The sequence below is a fragment of the Streptopelia decaocto genome (genome assembly GCF_964273445.1).
Source record: "Streptopelia decaocto genome assembly, chromosome: 7".
Taxonomy (NCBI): Eukaryota; Metazoa; Chordata; class Aves; order Columbiformes; family Columbidae; genus Streptopelia; species Streptopelia decaocto.
The window spans coordinates 40,100,930-40,121,299 of NC_138661.1; the positions used below are offsets into that span (position 1 = coordinate 40,100,930).

The 20,370-nt window shown below is 40.0% G+C and overlaps 1 protein-coding gene across 1 annotated transcript in view; it reads left to right on the top strand.

The window, feature by feature from the left end:
• EHD4 (EH domain containing 4) overlaps positions 1–19,828 on the top strand; it is a 33,845-nt gene extending 14,017 nt beyond the window's left edge. The window contains exons 4-6 of the mRNA XM_082058498.1: positions 7,213–7,625; positions 11,577–11,741; positions 15,212–19,828. Coding sequence (XP_081914624.1) covers positions 7,213–7,625; positions 11,577–11,741; positions 15,212–15,748 — 1,115 coding nt within the window. The 3' untranslated portion in view covers positions 15,749–19,828. The remainder of the gene's footprint in view (positions 1–7,212; positions 7,626–11,576; positions 11,742–15,211) is intronic.
• Positions 19,829–20,370: the final 542 nt, after the last annotated feature.

Below are 20,370 nucleotides of genomic sequence, written 5' to 3' on the forward strand. Positions count from 1 at the left end.
GGAGTTGCAAAAGGTAGCGATCCACTGTGTGGCTTATGCTGCCCTCTGTTTTCAGACCTTTGCTTAAGAATGGAAACTTGTGTGTTTTACGACTGTGGGAGGGGGAAATAATCAGTTCTTTAACATGTCACACCTGGGATTTTCTGTGGAAATCCTGGAATGAGCACTACATGTGTCAGCTGTGCAACCATAGTCTTGCCTTGGCAGAATAAGAGAGTAATTTAAGTCTAATCTAAACTATGTTTGTTTAGTCAGCTGTTATACTAGATGTTTCTGGATTCTTTGTTCAGTGTCTGAATGTGATTTTTGTCCTCTTTATTGCTCATATAGTCATGTAAAGCACTCATTGTGGCGAGAGCTGTTTTCCTCGATGTGATACATCGGTGAACTAGCAGAGAGGAACAGCAATGAGTGCTCTGTATCTGTGCAAGCAAAGGCTTGAATGTAGATGAGTAAAACAGATGAGTAAAACAAATATTGCAAGTCAGCACTTTTACTTCTAGGCAGGAATGACCAAGTATATAACTCATCATCTTTAACCTTCTCATAAGATGTCCACAAAATATTTAAGTCTCAGTTTACACAGAAAGTCTGATAAAATCAAAGATAGTCTTAAATTTCCTGCTCCTGCTTCTCCATTTTGAATTCCAGCTCCCTGTTTTCTCCACCAAGAAAAATCAGGCTCATCTTTCTCCCTCTCTGCTTCCTAAATCAAGGGAAAATGATGCTTGGCAGTATTCAAGTATCTGCTACCACTTCTATAACAGTATGGAAGTCCACATGAAATAAGCAGAAAACCTTGAGCATCATATTAATATGCCACCGAAAAAGTGAGCAATTGTGTGACACAATTCAACACCATTAGGGGTTGCTGTGGAAGTCCCAAACTTCATGTGTGGGACAGTTGTTTCAATCCAGTTTGTTTCACTGGTAGTCCTGTGTTGCATAAAGGACCATGTTTCTTCACTGTCATCTAGAATTGCTCTTGTAGCTTAACAAAACATACAACCGTCGTTCCTTTATTGCTTAGAATTCTTGATGGTGTGTGCCTTATCAATTGTTTCTGTGGCCTAGCTGGCCTGCCCTTTGATATGGTAGACTTTCACCTAAGCTGACAGTACCCAGTCGTAACCTCAAACTCTTATCTGTTTCACAGGCTTTAACTTGACTAGTTTGCATTTCATTTTTTTTTTCAATGTGTTAAGGATTGTCTTGATTATGTAACTTGGCATAGTTTTTATCACAAATGTGGTTCTGCTATATGCCATTTAGCTTTAACCAGTGGGGTTGTACCATAAAAAGGTTTGGAAGTCAGCTTTAGAGCACAGTTCTCTCTGTGCCCCAGGTTTACAGGACAACTGCTGCCAAGGTTTATGGTTTCACATACTGAGGCATCAGCATACATGAAGTACACACAAGTCACTGTATCGACCTATTGCATACTCTTATGATTAGGCAATGCTGCACTCACCCATGTCTGAAGTATTGCATAGTCGGGTACATTTACTATATATGACTTTTGGGCTGCTTATGCAGTTTCCATACAGGTGGTTTTGTTGAGTACAAACTTGACTTGTCCTGTGGTGCTGCACACAGCAAGGCCTGTCTGATCAGCTTCCTGAAGGAGTCAGACTGACTTCAACATATTGATGCTATAAGTCTAATTTAGCACATTGTGAAGTTTCAGTTGCTTAGATTCCTTTTTAAATCACTGTGTGCAAATGTAAGCAGGATTCTACAAGATGGATTTTTCTGTTCTCACTAGATGTGTCTCTGTCAGAGCAGATTTTGTTTGTACACCTTCAGACCAACAAAGGGTTTTTTTCCTTCCATACTTATGTTGTTACCCCTTAAACTTACTGGCTGCTTCTCACTGAGATAAGGTTGCAGCTGGCATGCTTCGCTATGGGAACTGCCATTTCCTTTCACTGTGAAGGTGATTACAGACTTAAACATAGGGATGCTTTTCTGTGCTTGCCAGGAAAGCTCTAGATGTACAAGTGTTTATTCAAAATTTATTTTCACAATTTTGTTTTTCAAACTTTTATAATTCAAATTTTTTAAACTTTTGGTTTCTTTCTATTTCTCTCTTAAACTTTTGTTTTTCTTATGAATTTTGATGCTATTTTCTAAAGAATATGTACAATGTGAAATTTTTCATAATTCAGTAATGGAATATGACATGATAACACCTGATAAGTATTCTGAAATGCTTTTTATTCTGCACATTATTGGTGTCTGTTCATATCTGAGTTTTTGAATTACCTTTTAGAAGTTTAGTTTTTTTCCAACATTGCTGAGCAGCAACTTTTCTTATTGGTGATGTTTCAATTTGTTTGGAAGAATAGCATTATGGGACCCCAGTGTAAAACCTTCACTCCTTTCTGGTGATTTTTTCCCATCTTCCTGTCAGCAATTACTTAACTGTTTATCTATGAATGTGTTTTACACCTGCATAATTATGACATTTGACAGGTATCACTAGGAGTAAGCTGAAGCCTTCTGAGACTGTCAAAGCAATCAAATGTTAACTTTCATTGTAAAAATGCAGGAAGACAGTAAAGAGACTATGTAAAAATACAGGATATGCACCACTTCCCAGCATGTTTCATTTATAACTCTGGAAAACATCCAGGCCATGGATGGAGGAGCTGGTTGCTTTCTGAAGGATCAAAAATATACACAGAGTACAACATTGAAAGCTGTCTGTCTTGACACACCTTTCCCGCTCCTGTTGTCAGCAGGAGGATGTTTCAGAAGCTTCCTGTGTGTCAGTTCAGGGGTTGTGTTAGTGGCTGGGGGAGAATGTGCCGACCTGTGCCAGCATTGTCCCCAGTCAGACAATTCCCATCCCCGTGCCGCTTCTGCAGCATCACTGGTGACGTTCACAAAGCCCATGTCAGACAGAAATGTGCGTATGATCTGTGAGATTTGGAAGGAACAGTGAGCGTTAAGGACAGGAGGAAGGAGAAGCAATATCTGGCAGGGTGTGGGGAAGAGCTGCCTTTAGAAAGAGAGAGGGGAGTTTGATTTGTTATTGAGTGGCCTGATGGCAAAGATTTCAAAAAGCATGGGGAAAGAGCTCAGGAAAAAATGAGGCTATTGGTTACCTTGCATATTTAGAACTGGAGTTATTTAAATTCAGGTAGTTTTCTCAATTCATTCTGTCTTGTGCAAAATGTAGTCATGGATTAAGTAAGGTGATCACAGAATCACAGAATCGACTGGGTTGGAAAAGACCTCAGAGATCATCGAGTCCAACCCTTGGTCCAACTCTAGTCCGTTTATTAGATCATGGCACTAAGTGCCATGTCCAATCTCAGTTTAAAAACCTCCAGGGACGGCGAGTCCACCTGGGCAGCCATTCCAATGCCTGACCACTCTCTCTGTAAAGAATTTCTTTCTAATATCCAGCCTAAATTTCCCCTGGCAGAGTTTAAGCCCATGCCCCCTTGTCCTATTGCTAACTGCCTGGGAGAAGAGACCAATCCCCACCTGGCTATAACTTCCCTTCAGGTAGTTATAGAGAGTAATGTATATAGTTGCAGCATTGTGTCAGCCTTTCCCTTGCAGTGAGATACTGTCCAGGCTCTTTAGGATTAGTCCACCAACAGGAGTGCAGTAAGAGTGTTATCCAGGAGTGCTGAGTTGACAGGCTGTCATTAACGTAACTGGAAATTTCCAGCCTGGACAGCAAACAGTAGGACTGAGCTCTCTTTGAAAGACTGGGACAGTTTAGATGCTCACCTGTGTCAAAGCATCAGAACAGCAGATTGGGGTGGGGGAGAAGGCTGCTTGTGTCCTTGTCCAAATTGTGTGTTGTAGCCTTGTTTGTGTGGTACTTGGACAGCACTGGAAGGTAGGATCTCTCCAGCACTCTACCTACCCCTGATTCATCATCCCTGTTAAGTGGATGTTGTTCTCTGAGCTTGGAGGCTCCTCATTGCAGCATCCATCTGAGAGGCACCTCTCTTCTGCAGTGCTATTAGCACCAGCCCCAGGGGTGGAAGAACTAGACACTGCCTGTCTGTGCTCACAGAGGATGAGTGGAGCCCATCAAGCCTCCTTAATTGTTTTATGAATTGCAAAAGCTTTGCAAGGTGGTATTAGGGCAAATTGGAAATTATTTACCTTGTACGCACAAGAGAAAGCCTCCGGTTTATTTAAATTTTTATTACTAACTGGTACAGAAAATTGACCTGTGCTCAATGCACAATTGCGCAGCTGTATCTTTGAATATGGCTGGTGGCTGTTGTGCATGGGGTGGCACGTTGCCCCGTAACAATGACACATCAGGGCTCATGATCACTCCTCTCATCAGTGTTTGCAGGGCTGGTGACCACATGCAGTCTCTCTCCAGATTTTTCATCTCTTCTACATTGTGGCATTTTTTCCTACTCTGTGGTCACAGCCAATTCCTGATGCCCAACAGTTATGCCTCTGTCAGAGGCACCAGCTTGTTCCCTTCCTGCAGCTTGGAATGAGCTCAAGAGCTCTGCAGTGCTGCTGGTGTATTGCTGCTTCCCTCTGCCTCTGGGCTGGGTATGAGGGCGACTGGCGACTTGTGACTTTCTAATATGCATTTGCAAGCAGATGCTGTACCTGGTGAGACATGAGACCTAGGGCTGGATGTAATTGCTGACATCAATCATTGGAACAAACCTTTGGAGAAATAGCAACTGCAGAGCAGCAAGATCGTTGCTTTGACTGATGGGATAGATCTGCATTTTGTTCTCTGTGGGGACAGGGTGGAGAAATCATGAAACCAACCATGTGAAACTCTTGGCTGAAATATTTAACCATATATCACTTCTCTCTAGTTCAGATATATCTATTATCTCTCTCTATATATATCTATATATATTATATCTAGTCCATATATATATATATAATGTATAACAACTGAATCTGTATGTAGAATACGTTCACTTCTAATGACAAATTTTAGTTAAAATGAACAGGTTTCTTCATATTTTTTAAATTAGGTCTTTTGCCTACCAATTTACAACAAGTGGGCTTTTCTTTCTCAAAGCAAATGCTTTATTAATGTTTAATTCGTATTTAATATAAATTTATTGCTAGCTAACATATACTTTATGCCTGTACAATTGTTTTCATAGTTCAAAATCCGTCAAATGTGTGCTGACAATTTATGTATTTATTTAACCAGCCTTGTAAGTCACTTTCTCGCATACCCATTTGTGGAAAACTTAATAGAATTTGACTTGCTTCATTTTGCAGTTTTCTGTATTTAATTTCAAGAAGATTTCCTTCTACGCGAGTGATAACAGACCAGGTTATTGCGTTGCTCAGATCTTTGCACTGTTGCAACTGTGTTATAACGTGCAACTTACAAGATCTTGCTTCTCCCTTTCTTTCCTGCTAAATTTTTATAAAGATAAATTATTCATATTTGCTTTGATAAGATTCTTAGTGTAAAGTGAGAAGAGTTCTCTTCGAGTTGTGTTTTGTGCAGCTCTCCTCCTTGCCTCCACCTTTTATCTCATGCTTAGCTCTTCAGGGGCTGGTTACAGGAAAGAACCTATGGAGGCACCAGGGCAGCATTATCTGGAAAGCGGCTGGATTCTGCATTCCTTAAGTAGTCCGTTTAATGGGAAAGGCTTTCTGTTTATAGCCAGTTAATGAGTCAGACCTGCATCCTTTTGGATGTTAATAATACCTTCTTAGCATAGCCCTCTCTGTTTGATGTGTCAGTGCTGGATTTTTGTGAATTTTTATCATCTCTTTTTGGGAAGGTGGGGGGCAGGTAACTGGGGACATTTTCTTACTATTAACTAGACTTTCTGGCAGGTTCTACTGAAAAGCAAAACAAATAAAAAAAGCTGTTTTGCCTTTGGGTTCCCTGTTAAAGACCCAACGACTTGAAATATAGCAAATAATGACTTGACTGAACCAATATTCTTTTAAGGAATGCTGAGAAACTACACTGTCCCTGTACCCTTTTAATTTATGCTGTTTCAAAGATGCTAGGGAGGATGAGGAGTGATGAAGAGTGTTTTGTCTGTATCCGGACCAGGTGTATGAAGAGTTTGTGTAACTGCTTCAGGTATGAGTAGTCTAAGTGGCTTTCTTTGCTGGGGGATTGGAGGTTTTAAAGGCTTATCTTACACAGCTGAAAAATGACGAAAGACAACCTGGAGGCCTCACTGATGGTAACTGAGCTTTCCTTGTTGTTGGCATTTAAATATAGGCTGCTTGGGGCAAAACTGAAGATTCTGATTGGATTACTTTACACCAGTCCTTGCATTTTGACTGTGCCGTCTTTTAGCTCTGGTTTGTTTCTGAGAGGAAGCAGAGGGGTGGCGTGTTGGCTCCCAGCTCACATCTTGCTGTTCCTTACTCAAACAAGATGAGTCACATCCATGCAAAGCCCAGTGCCACATCACTAGTGGTGACTCTCTGCAGATGAAATGTGTCACTTCTGAATAAATGTGTCACTCCTGAATACTGTTTGTTGTGTGGATTAGGCTACCAGCTGCGTTTATAAAAGCATTCAGACAGGTGCTACAAATAGACTTTCCTTTAGAACATCAAAGAGTTTATTTCAGATGATCAGAAAGGTCACTGCTCGTTGTATTCTGTAATCTGTCACATCCCCAAAGCCATCAGCAGTGCAGGCACATGACTTGTAAATTGGATCTCTTGAATTTGCTGTGGTAGGAGTAACAGCAAGTGTTGCAATGCAAGGAGAGATTAAGGTCAGAAATGTTTTTAAAATCCAAATATTTGTGATTGCTAACCTATGCTGGAGTGCTGCACATGCGCTGTTTTCCCTTTCAGTACTGACAGGCAGTGCTACCACAGTGGCCACTGTTAATGCTGATGAAGAGAGCTTATGATAAGAGCCCCACAACGCTGCTTAGCTTGGGTGTCCTGCTGGAGCCAGAACTGAGCAAACATGGGTGTGAGACACTAACTTGCAGCAACACGAAAAAAAGCGAGATAGCGGATGGCAAGGTTGAAGGAAAAGCAGTGATAAAAACCAAAAGCAGTAATAGAGAGACCAGTGTAAGGAAGTGTAGGATACAGTTGTCCTGACCTCGTCGTCCACAGACACTCTCCTCCAGGTGGTCCATCTGCTCTTTTCCCCCAGGTAGATGCCGTGATCCCCTTGTTCTCTGTCCCCAGCCCTACCTTCTCTGAGACTCACTTTTCTGAACAGCAGGACTGTAATAGTGTATTCTTCCTCAGGCTACGACTTCTGCCAAGTCCTGCAGTGGTTTGCTGAGAGGGTCGACCGCATCATCCTCCTTTTTGATGCTCACAAGCTGGATATATCGGATGAGTTTTCAGAAGCTATTAAGTCATTCCGGGGCCAGGATGACAAGATTCGAGTGGTGCTTAATAAGGCCGACCAAGTGGACACACAGCAGCTGATGAGGGTCTATGGTGCGCTCATGTGGTCCCTGGGAAAGGTGATCAACACTCCAGAAGTGCTGCGGGTCTACATAGGCTCCTTCTGGGCCCATCCTCTCCGAAACACAGAGAATCGAAGACTCTTCGAAGCTGAGGCACAGGATCTTTTCAAGGATATCCAGAGTCTCCCGCAGAAGGCCGCTGTGCGGAAACTCAATGATCTCATTAAGAGGGCAAGACTTGCAAAGGTAAGAAAAAAAAGCTAAATTAATGGAATGAGCAGTCTCTTCTGCTTCTTTCAATGTGTCCTTTCTTTAACTGTCAGTTTTTCAAGGAAGAGGTAGCCATTCAGGGTATAGAAGCAAGTATGAGGAGATCAAGACTTGTACTGGGATGCCTCCCTGACTTTAGAGAAGGGTTTTGATGCTTTTTAGGCCATTAAAGCTATTGTTTGCCTGGTAGGGCAGTGTTTTGTTATTGTTGTTGTTTTTTTTCACTATGCAACAAGGTAATCTTAACATTACTTTTTGGAGATAAACCACCTTTTTTTTTTTTTTTTAAGTAGCTGGTACATATAGAACACTTCTTTTTTTTTAAAAAAAAAAAAAAAAAAGGAGGGGGTTACAAAAAAACACAACCAAAACTATTCACATGCAGCTTTACATGTGCTGTTTTACATATTAATGCCTTAATGCATACTGTCAATCAGCTGCTGTGCAACAACACTTCGATTAAATGGATTTATGTTATACCCTGTAATACAAGACTGATTAAAAGCCTCACTTATGGTGAAACACAGATACTTATCCATTGGAGAGGTGCTTGTGCATGAGGTTGAAACTCTGGAGCCTCGCAGATTATATCTTCCTCATTCCCAATCAGAGACACTTGGGTGATACGGACCCTGTGCTGTCATATCCAGAAAAACCCATCCAGGAACATGACTTGCGTGTCCCACTGTAGGTACCCCTGTCACCATTCCCCTCTGGAGGGGTACGTGCATTGTGTGCAACTTGCTGTCACTAACTATGTGTGTGGGCAGGCTGGGTGTGACAACACCCTGACTGTCTGTAGGCTGTTTAAAACCTGATTGATTTTTTGTTAGATCTCTAGTTCTTTGATAAATGTGTGGATATTACTTTAAAGCTTTGTGAATCAGCACCAAGTTTTAATTACCTATTTGTAAAACCTTCTGGTTATATTTTACACTAATCTTCAGACTGCCTGTTTAATGCTAGATTATCTCTCCTTTCTTCTCACAGCCTTACTAGAATAAGCTTTGGTTGCCATCTGAAACACTTTTTGCTTGTTTCTCTGATTCTACAGGGAGTTTATTTTATTGTAGTACTGCAGCTGCTATTAGAATAATAGTTAAAAGCACTGTCAAGCTTCTTGTTGTTTTGAAAAGAACAAGAACAAAACGAAAACCGGTGATTGAAGAATTACAATTTGTGATTTGGAAAATTGGAAACTTGGGGAGAAGGCTGGTGGTCCCAGACACAGATTTAGATTTTAAAGTATTTTGGCACTTCCTATGCAGTTTTCAAACAGAATGCAAGCTCTGTTAATGCAGTTGTCTTGGAACACATTTTCCTGGACTTCTGAGCAAATATAAAGTGGTCTTGCACTTACATCGATGTAAAGACAGTTGTATGGGGATGTATACCACTTCCTACACTGGCTTAATTAACTTTCTGAATATAATAATACAATTAAAGAATTTTTTGTGGCCTGACCTTTAGCGTACCCCATAGCAGTTGTTTTTTTGAAAATTCAATTTAAAATCATGTTCCTGATGATATTGTTTTAAAAATTGCTATAACCTCAATCTGTTTTGTGAACATTGTTGGCAGCTATTTGTTTTCTGTTCTTACAGTCATTTTGGAAGTGGAGAAGTATTGGATTGTTTTTAGGTGTTTCTGTGTAATGTAGAATAAAAATTGATGAAGGTAAATACAGTATTCATAAGGCATGCTAACTAGACAGCTATGGAAAGGGAATAAACTGTTTATCTGCAGGAAAGCAGCAATGTAATCTTTCCAGTGTTGTCTCTGTCTTCCAGACTGCATTTACTGACGCTCCAAAATTGCTTTTTACAGCATTCCATGGTTTTTTTTTTGTCCTATTTCTGAGCGACTTTATTCTTAATCTCTTCTAAAACATGTACAGTAACCAAAAGTAAACTGTTAGCTTGCTGTCAAATTTGGGCATTAGGCTTTTTCTTTTTTTAAGCCCTGTGACTCGCTATCCCATTTTGAAGATGGGAACTCTTCTTATCTGTAAGAAACACATGTGCATAGTGGAAGACCTTAGACCACTTAGCATACGCATGTGAAACTGTTAGTGCTTGTGAACTGTAAACATACATTTCTGGTTTTGCTAGAAGTATTATTTTAACCATATGATCCATACAATTACTTACAGTTATTTAAAACTGTCTTAGAAACATCCTTGTCGAATCAATTCTGTAATTCTGGAGAAATATTCTTAGCTGTGTTATTAGAAAATTTCATGGGTTAATGCAGAAACCCTGCTTATTTGTGCTGTTTGGTTGGTTGGTTGGTTGGTTTTTTTTCCACACTCTGTAGAAATCTAAATTTATCTGCGATTAAAATGCATCCTATCTTTTTAGATATGAGGAAGTGGCGTTGTGTTGACATCATGATCTTAAGATGTGCAAATAAAAACTGGTTACATTATTTTTCTTTAAAAACATACTTTTTTTCCTGTTTCCAGTAAACCTCCTAAATAAGTAAGGAAAGGAATGGGAGGGCACTTGCCCTGTACAGATTGTGTAAGGTTTGTACAGAATACTATAAGGCACATTCTGTCATGTTTTGCTAGGTAATATTTACACTACATCTACATAATCACTTTTTATTACAGATGCTTTTTTTTTTGTGGTAGTTTGGGTTGTTTTGTTTTTTTTTTTTTAATTTTCTCCAGCCTTCAAAATTTCAACTTTTTTACTGCTCAACGGTTTGATAGACATCCTTATTTTTTTAATGTTTTTTCTTTCCTGTGTGCATGAAAATTGTCTGTAACTTCTGTTTTGGGAACAGCTACATGTTTTTTTTAATGAAGAAGGACCTAATTTCTGTAAAGATTTATCCTGTTGTGGAGGTCATTTGACTTCAGTGGTCACAGCTTAGGAAAGCAGTTTGATTGCTTCAGGTTGTGACAGATGTGTAAGAAGGCTGCCCTTGCGCTTCCCTCTTGTGTGCAGCACCAGTATGTGTGTCAACACAATGACATGGACAAGTGAACTCACCTCAGCTAAGAAGTGCAGCCCACCGTTTCTGTCCTGGACTAGATTGCCCATTCCCCCTTGTGGCAGTGCAGATCTGTTTGGTGGTGAAAACTGGTGGGAGGGTGGTCAGGGGAAGAGATGAATGTCTCAGCACCAGTAAAGGTGGAAGGAGGGTACGTGGGAGGGAGGGATGTTTTGATGTCAGTGCTGCTTTATCTTGATCACAACAGATGGGAAACCTAAAGAGCTCTGCAAGTATCAGTGTGTCGTCCTAAATTAATATATTTCCTTGTATGCTGGGAAGACTCTACTTTCTTCCCCATAAGGCTTCTCAAGGCAGCCGTGACTTGCTGTTACAATATACTGGCTGCTCTGTCATCCTCTGGTGGCTGCATAAATATGAACAATAGGTACTCACTTTTCTGGAGGTAAATAGATAGGAATACAGTGTCAGTTCAATTAGATAGCCCTGCCACTTAGCATACTTGGATTACTTGAGGCATTATCCCATTGCTTTCTACAATAATTGGTGAGGCAAATGGAATTACAAATCTCTGCCTCTGAGACAGATGGACCAGTATGGCTGGCAGTCTGTGTATGATCCATGTATGTGGTGTCAGGATGTGGTTTTGGGACCTTAGTTTTGCTCTCACTGTTGGTACTGATAAAGTGCTGTATCATGCCTATTCTTAAACTGCAAGTGTACCTCTGTATTTTCTTTTAAATGTGTTTGCTTTCTTTCTGCCCTACAAAGGAATGCTGAAAGCAGCAGTATTTGATAACTGTTCATGTAAACATGAAGTTCCAGAAACAATCGTTGATAACATCTTATCCTTGAGCTTACTACGGGAAACAATTTATTTCTGTTTCTTTTTATGACGTGGGTGAAGAATACTAGTGTTGACTGTAGATAAACAGTAGTATTGATTTCAGTTTTGCTTCTTCTTAGGTTCATGCTTATATCATCAGCTATCTGAAAAAAGAAATGCCCTCTGTATTTGGAAAAGAGAACAAGAAGAAGGAACTGATCAGCAGATTACCTGAGATCTACATCCAGCTGCAAAGGGAATACCATATCTCAGCAGGGGACTTCCCTGAAGTCAAGAAAATGCAGGTAAGATGATAATTACAGTTCCACTGAAAAAAATACTAACTTTCCAGCAGAATTGCCAAATGGCAAAAGGTAGGACAGAATATCTCAGTATTATAGTTTAGGGCCTTAAGCAACAGAGCAGCTGAAGTGACAATCAAACGTGTGTGTTATGGGGTTAGCATGACTGGGAAGCAGTGCAGAAAACAAAAAAATATGATAACTTGCCCACCATGCATCCAATGATGCAGGACTATAGAGACAGCTCAATGTCTGGATGGAGACCAGTGACAAGTGGTGTCCTCAGGGTCCTTAGTGGAACCAGTACTATTTAATAGCTTCGTCAATGACATAGTGGATTCAAGTGCACCCTCAGCAACTTTGTGGATGACACCAAGCTGAATAGTGCAGTTGACACACCTGAGGGGATGGGATGCCATCCAGAGAGACCTTGACAAGCTTGAGAAGTGAGCCCATGCAAACATCCTGAGGTTCAACAAGGCCAAGTGCAAAGTCCTGCACCTGAGCCAGGGCAATTCTCAGTATCAATACAGGCTGGGGGATTAAGGGATTGAGGGCAGCCCTGTGGAGAAGGACCTGGGGGTACTGGTGGATGAAAGACTGGACATGAGCCAGCAATGTACACTTGCAGCCCAGAAGGCCAGTCATATCTTGGGCTGCATCAAAAGGAGCATGGCCAGCAGGTGGAGGGAGGTGATTCTGCCCCTCTGCTCTGCTCTGGTGAGACCCCACCTGGAGTCCTGTGTCCAGCTCTGGAGCCCTCAGCACAGGAAAGACATGGACCTGTTGGAGAGGGGCCAGAGGAGGCCACAAAAATGATCAGAGGAGTGGAACAGCTCTGCTGTGAGGACAAACTGAGAGGTTGTTCAGCCTGGAGAAGAGAAGGTTCTGTGGAGACCTTGTGATCTTCCAGTTCTTAAAAAGGGCCTGTAAGAAAGATGGAGACAGACTTTTTAGCAGGGGCCGTTAACGACAGGACAAGGGGTAATGGTTTTAAAATAAAAAAGAGGAGATTCAGGCTACATGTGAGGAAGAACTTTTTACAATGAGGGTGGTGAAACACTGGCACGGGTTGCCCAGAGAGGTGGTGAATGCTCCATCCCTGGAGACATTCAAGGCCAGGCTGGATGAGGCTCTGACCAACCTGATCTAGTTGAAGATGTCCCTGCTCACTGCAGGGGGGTTGGACTAGATGAGCTTTGAAGGTCCCTTCCAACCCAAACTACTCTATGAAATTGTCATAAGGAATCAGAACTTCTGTCCTCTTAGTCAATATTTGGTCCCTTGTGGCAAATAGTGCTAAAGGGTTTGTGCAAATAAAAGGGCAGTGGACCCTTATTGGTTAAGCTGGTTCTTGGTTTGTGTCCTAAATGTGGGGTTTTATATCACTTTTGTAATGCTATCAGATACTTGCATAGATGAGGATATCCTTAGTCACGTTCATTTTTATACTACTCTTCTTGGTTCTTACTGATGCTGTTTGCCAGCATGTAACAAAGGCGATGTGTTACCTGAAAAAGCCAACTTCAAACCTGTTTCTTCTGAAAATGGTGCCCTTCATTTTTTTCCTGTCCTTTTGAGCTTGTATTCTGTGAAGAGATAGAAGCTCTCTATTTGTACTCTGTTTTTTAAATACCTTTTCTCTCTTGTTCCTTTTCTGAATTTTATGCTGTCATACTACTGACTTTCAGTCACTTTCTCACCTGTTTTTTTGTCCTCTGATTTGAGGTAAATTGTTTAGAAACAAACAGTATTCTAGGGAATAACAGCTAATGTTGTGTTAGTAGTGCTTTTCAATTTATTCTTCAAGCCTCAGTTTGCAACTTTTGGATCTCGAACCATTCGCTTCTTAAATGGCCTTTGAATTAGAAGATAGTTCAGCTTGGAAGCTGAAGAACCTGAGATCAGGAGCCTGCAGTTTGATGTGAACATGGGCTAGTCCTAAGTGTGATGGAGTCCAGATTGTCACTTGTACCATTCTGACAATTTATGTGGTAAATTTATGCTGCTAATCATGAAGAGTGATGACTGGCCAAATAATCTACCTATATGGATGCACAAGTTTATTTTATGAACTAAAATATTTAACTTGGGAATCAATTGTTGGCATGATATATAGATGAAGCATGGATCTAGTTCAGCTAGGTTTTTGCAGGCAGGATTGCTCAGTTTCATGAGTTAGCTTTTCAAAGGGAGGTGTGTGGAAGAAATTGACTTTCTCTTCCCTTGTCATGTTTGGTGATGGGGCATGAGCGAATGAGAGGTGATAATTTGTCAGTTTGGATATTGAAACAGAATTTGAACAGAAGTTTATAAAACTAATAGTGCATGTCCCTCAGCAGCAGAGGGCAGCAGATCTATACATGAGAGATCAGTCACTTCAGTAACAAGGAACAAAATTGTGCCAAAACCCATAGCAGGTTTGACCTTTGCTTTCTGAGACTTATTGCATATCATAAATTGATACTGATAAGTTGCCGTAAATCAGGTGACTGTGTGTAAATACCACCTGAACAGAGTGATGGTTATTGTTTGGTGGTTTTCCTCTAAGAAATCCAGAGTTCTCTGTGCATGGGCAAAACCACTCGCCTGAGTTTCAGGTTTCTTGGATTTGTATCATAACAGTTCTGATATGTATTAGAGCAGCTCCCCCAGATGATAGAAGTGATTTGTCAAAGCAGTTTAACACCATCTTGAGAGAGGTTTTGTTTGTTTTTGTTTTTTGTTTTGGGTTGTTTTTTTCTTTTTAACAGTTTCCACTGTAACTCTTCTCATTTTGCATGTAGAAATCACTGAATAATTGTCTAAAGCATTTTTAATTTTTCAGCACTCTGGTGCAAAACATGCTTTAGCTTGTGTTGAAGTAGCACATATCACTTAGTTAAACATCTCATTGAGGTTAGTAAGAGTTTATGCACAAGATGAAAACTTGGCAGGGACCATATGACTTCTGGCAGCACTTCTATAAAAATGCTGCTGCTGTTATCCCAACTCAGTTTTTCTTTATTGGTAAAAGACATTTCTCATGACCTAACCACAAACAAGAAGTTTAATCTATAAAATCAGATCAGTCCTGCAAAGTCTTGGATTTATTTTTAACTTAAACACTTGCATAAGTGCTAGCAGAACTGAGGGCCTGCTTTCTTTGATCTTTGGAAGAAAATCACCAACTGGGAAGTTGTTAGGTAACATTCATCAATGGCCATATTTTTATGCATTGCCACTTCAAAAATTGTATCGTAAATGTAATTTAGGAGACCAGCTAACACAGTGTTGCAAAATTGTCTTAGTGTATTTCACCAATATATTAGGTATATATGTGTCACCTTTGGTTTTCCTTCCAGAGGAGCTTCAGTTGTAGAAACTGCTTCAAAAAAACCCAGATTATTTTCATTTAAAACCCATTCCTTAGCCTGTTTCAATGTATTGCAAGTTTTTCTAACTACTGTCACTGAAACCCTTGTCGTTGACAGGAGCTGTTGGAGACTTGCGACTTCACCAAGTTTCACTCTTTGAAACCAAAGCTAATTGAAGCTGTGGATAACATGCTGGCCAACAAAATTGCATCCCTGATGAGCCTGATCAGACAGGAAGAGAGCAACATGCCCACAGAGATGGTACATGGTGGAGCATTTGATGGCACCATGGCAGGACCTTTTGGCCACGGATATGGAGAAGGTGCTAAAGAAGGAGCTGATGAAGATGAATGGGTTGTTGCCAAAGATAAACCTGCTTATGATGAGATTTTCTACACTCTGTCACCAATCAATGGCAAAATATCTGGGATCAGTGCAAAGAAAGAAATGGTGACTTCTAAACTACCCAACAGTGTCTTGGGAAAGATCTGGAAACTTGCAGACTGTGATGGCGATGGGATGTTGGATGATGAAGAGTTTGCATTAGCAAAACATCTTATCAAGATTAAACTGGATGGATATGAACTGCCTGGCACTCTGCCTTCCCACCTGGTGCCACCATCTCACAGGAAACCTTTGCAGACAGCAGAGTGAAAAATACAAGAAGAATGAGGATTTTGGAAATTTTTCAACAAATGTGTTTAAAAACACCAAAATTTGAAATTAGGCTTAGACCCTTAAACCTCACAGCACATTTCACGCAAGTTACTGAAATTAGAAGCATAGTAGCAGGGAAACATTCATGTAGTTGTCCCTGCTGACCTTCACTGAGACACGCTTATCACAAGTGCCTTGTATAGATGTATCATAATGTGTGATGATAAGGTGAAAATGTTTCTGTAGTCCTGCTTCCATGTCTTGCTGCCTGTACAACCATAAAGCAGAAAAGTCCATGTATAAAAAAATCACTGACCTTCACCAAACCTAGATTTTTTTATCAACCATAAGTTTCTCCAAAGTACTTTAAATAGTGAAAGGAAGCTTTAAATGTTAAATTCACCTGCCTATGCAAGGAACATTTTCTGTGCTAAAAACATACTTTAGACATAAAGTGAATGTCAGCATCTCTGTAGTTCAAGAAAAGGCAGACGTAAAAGGAGATTTTATTTTTGTTCTTTTTTAATTTAATTTGGGGGTAGAAAAAGAGAGAACAGTAATGGAGAGAGTCTTTTAGGTGCTCAGAATATGAGCAGACTTGTTTTAAAACCTCACTGATTATAGCTAAAACTGCAAAATATTAAAATGATTCTTCCAGTGTGTCATCACTGTGTCTTGTTATCTGAAGAGCTGTTTCAGTTTTAAACAGCACTATGTACTCAGTATTAACGTTAAAAGAACTGAATCTCCTTTCTTCCTTGGATATGTAGTTTCTTTTGAGGTTTCAGTTTGTCTGTTCTGCAGACAATGAATTCCTGAGTTCTTCAAAGTGACAGCAGAATGTTTTCATAAGCTTAAAAAAAAAAAAAAAAATCAAATTTCCATTGAAATCAAGCCTCATTTTCTGTTCACGAAAGGTGCACTGCTCAAAGTCAGCCTCTTCAAAGCACATCAAATTGTCTCGGGAAATTTTCATTAGTATATAATTTCTATTTACAGGTAATTATAAACTTATGTCTAAATATTTTTTTTATATATAATGTTTTTGAGAAAAGTTTTTAAGTTTTTCTTTTACCAACAAGTAGCTGACAACCACAGAAGAGAGATTTGGTTCCTTATGGTGGCAGATTTGAAAGGTGGGGTCTTTACATAGGCTGTAATAAATGATAGACTAGTCCCTCCAAATGTTATTCCTTTATTGAAAACAATCTATGAAAGGAATGGATGCTTAATAAACATTCGTTTTTCTAACAACACAATTGAAGTTGAACACATCAGCTCCTTACAACTGATTTTTATCAGTATCTTAAAAGAATTTAGATTTTTGGCCCTGTGAACTTCATTCTTTTAGGGAGGGCCAGTTCTTTTCTAAAGTCAAACTTGGCAGCCAGTTTTGCTCTGTGCATGTGGGCAAGAAGTGACTTGTATTCCATTTGTAGTATGAAATACCTTGCACATCAAAAGTACTGTAATTGTGAGGACTTTTTCTTTGGGTCTCAGTAGGTAGTGGCATTAGTGCCTTCTGAGGGAGAGCAAGCCAAAAAGTATGTTTGTATCCTTGCAGTGGGAGCAGAGATGGAAGTAGTTCGGATATTGTCTCCCAGTTTTTAGTCACATTTACGTGTCCAGATTTGTAGGTGACCTCAGAAGAGTCTCAGCTTCCTTTTTCAAATTGTACACTTGTAGGTTGTCAGTTAAGCTTAGTAGTACAAATCTTTCCAGACCTCTTATCTTTCTGCATCTGATGTGAAATTACCGTGAACCTTGCCAGGGTTCTGCCATGTGAAAACAATGAAGCTATTTTAAGTAATGACAGAAGACCTCTACCTTGCCAGGCTTCCTGACCTGTATCAAGGATATCCTGGCATAAACTGTTCTTGAGGACTTGCTTGCCTTTTTTAATTCTTAGATTTTTCTCTTACCATTCAAGCATACCAACTTTATTTCTATTAGACCTAAATTAGGAGCCAAATAAGCCTTAGTGAATCTCTGGGCAGTTCAGTAGAACTGTGAAACTTGACCATGGGTCTACCTGTGTGACTGCACATCTGCAGAGTAACTGTTTTTCTATGTAATTTATTTTTGATTGAACAAAAGGTAGTCTGTAGACATTGTAGGAGTTGTTTAAAAGAAAAAGGCAGGCTGCAGAAGTAATAATGAATGCTTGTTTGTGTGTAGTGTCTGCAGTCAGTAACAAATTCCTACATTAATGAACAGCCTGACCAGCTTAGCAAGGAAAGACACCAGGAGAAAGCAAGCAAGCTCCAGTACTGTGACTGCTGTAGTGTGGGTAAAGCTGAGAGGATCTGGGAAGTTGCTGATGATCTGACTCTGTCTGCCTTACCTTGCTCTTCAGCTGCACAGGGTTTCAGGTAGACCCATGTTTTAATTCCCACTGTGTGTAGCTTCTGGGGTGATGCTCCAAATGCCTTGGGGCTGTGTGATCCCGTGGCAGTAGAGTAGTGAGAGGAGCAGGATAGTTTTTCAGTGCTTTTGTTTTCTTTGTCTAGCTTTGCTGGTAGTAAAGTGGAGAACATAGCCTTTTCTACAGACTCCATGCGAGTGTCCCAACTTGGGTTTAGGAGAGACAACTTTAAATGCATCATTTTGATAAGTTAAAATATTTTGTCTAGAAAGGGTTGAAATGTTCTGCTTTGTTTTCATGTAGAACTTGGAAGGGGAAAACACAAAGTTAAGTACAGGAGTAGAGGTAGATTTCCTCTGTTTATCTGGAGGAATAGAACTGTTTCAGGATCAGCTTGCTGACCTGCATCCATAAATGCATTTCTAGATACGTGGTGCAGTGCACTAGTATTGTACTTAGTTGATAGGAATAAAGTACATTTCATGGGGACTTTAAACAGCAGTTTCTTGCACAGCTAAACTGATACAGTAGGTGGCTGTTTCTCAGAGGAAGGATCTCTTTTCTTGCTACCTCCTCACATACCTCCACTCCAAATGGATCCACTCCATTTGCCTTGCTGGCTCTCTGGCTTGTCAGATCCTGCAAGCCCATTCAGTTAGTTAAACTAGCCACACGCAACAGTTTGGGTAACGTTCTGTGGAGTTAGTGAGTTCATGTGTGAGGAGCACAAGAAGGGAGCAGGGTTACCTTCTCTTATGAAATTGTGCTTGAAGTAGTTACTGGTGTTTGGTGTGATGTTACTGATCTCTGCTGAAAAGGACTAAGATGTTGGATTAGTTGGCCATTTTATGCCTAGGATTTTGATTACATTTGTTGCAAGACCATTCAAAACTGTCAGCAACTCATCCTGTGAAATCAGTGCCCACTACTGTAGTCCGCTGCCATAGACCAAAGTAGAGACTGCCGCTTTTACCTCTTCTCCAACTGTTCCGCAACACAGTTTAATTCTTAACCCTTGTTCTGTTCCCACAGAATTTAATTAGACTTTTGTTGTAGATTGGAACAGAAAATGTGGGACTGCTGCTCATAACCACACTACAGGATAGCAAGAGCCTTTTAAAGCTGTGACAGCTTGAAAATGGTGAGTTCACAAAGACTTTGTAGGTCAGGCTGAGTCCCTGTTGTTATTTGGGGATGGTATGGATTTGTGTGGAACCTGGTCTCAAAGCAGCAGTATCCGGTCGCTGACTTTCAACAGTGTCGTTCGTTCCTCAGTACTTGAAATGTGCCCTCTTTACATTCTTTCTACTTCCTTCCCTTCACTATGTGCACTCACTTTCGTTGATCTTTATATTGTTAGAATTTAAGCAGAGAGTTTGAAGTGTATGGTTTGCTGGGTATGTTTAAACTTAGCACTGAGAGAATGAGTATGAACTTTGTTTTCTACTTCACATGCTCACTTTTTCTAATATTTATGTTAAATACTGTGTTTCCACTTCAAAGGCACTGTAATTTTTGAGGGAAGACTTGATCTGTGTAGTGTGCTACAGTTTGTCCAACTAGGGAAGCAAAGTTTTAAGTTCGTTATTGTTGCACTTTTATTACACAATAAATTCCTTTCAGATACTGTAATATATTTTAATATGCTTTGTAATCATTTTTAGAAAGTGGTGATAAAAATTGCTGATTTAATAAACTAATATTGAACTACCTGAGATTTTCTTTTGCAAGCTTCTTTCTGGAAGGTAATCTTTCAGTGACTAGAAATTTGTAATCCTCATTTGTAAAGGCTCATAGGCATAGTAGCTGTTTGGCAAGCTGCTTATTTTCCCACCTCTGTTTATGTATCCATAATAGGTTATGGCTATTCCTCTTCTGTGTCCTTGAACTTTTTGCTGAAATTACTGCCCACACCAAGGCTTGATTCCAGAATTAAATTTATATTTAAAAAGAGAAAATAACAAACAAAATCCCACCTCTAGCACCTCTCCATAATTACCTTTTTACAGCAGAACGTAATTTTGGAGTTTCTTAATGTCTAAGCATGGAATTTTCTTAAAGTCCTAGTGTCGAAGATAAATCAAAAACTTCCTGTGTGGGTTGAAAACTTGAAACTTGAGCCAAGAGTGCCTGAGCATTTCTTTTCACTTCAATGGGGATACTAACCTTGAAAAATAAATTAAATAGCACTTTAGTGAAAAGTACTTTGTTTATACATTTGTCCCAAGAAATCCAAGGGCATCTTCCACACTCT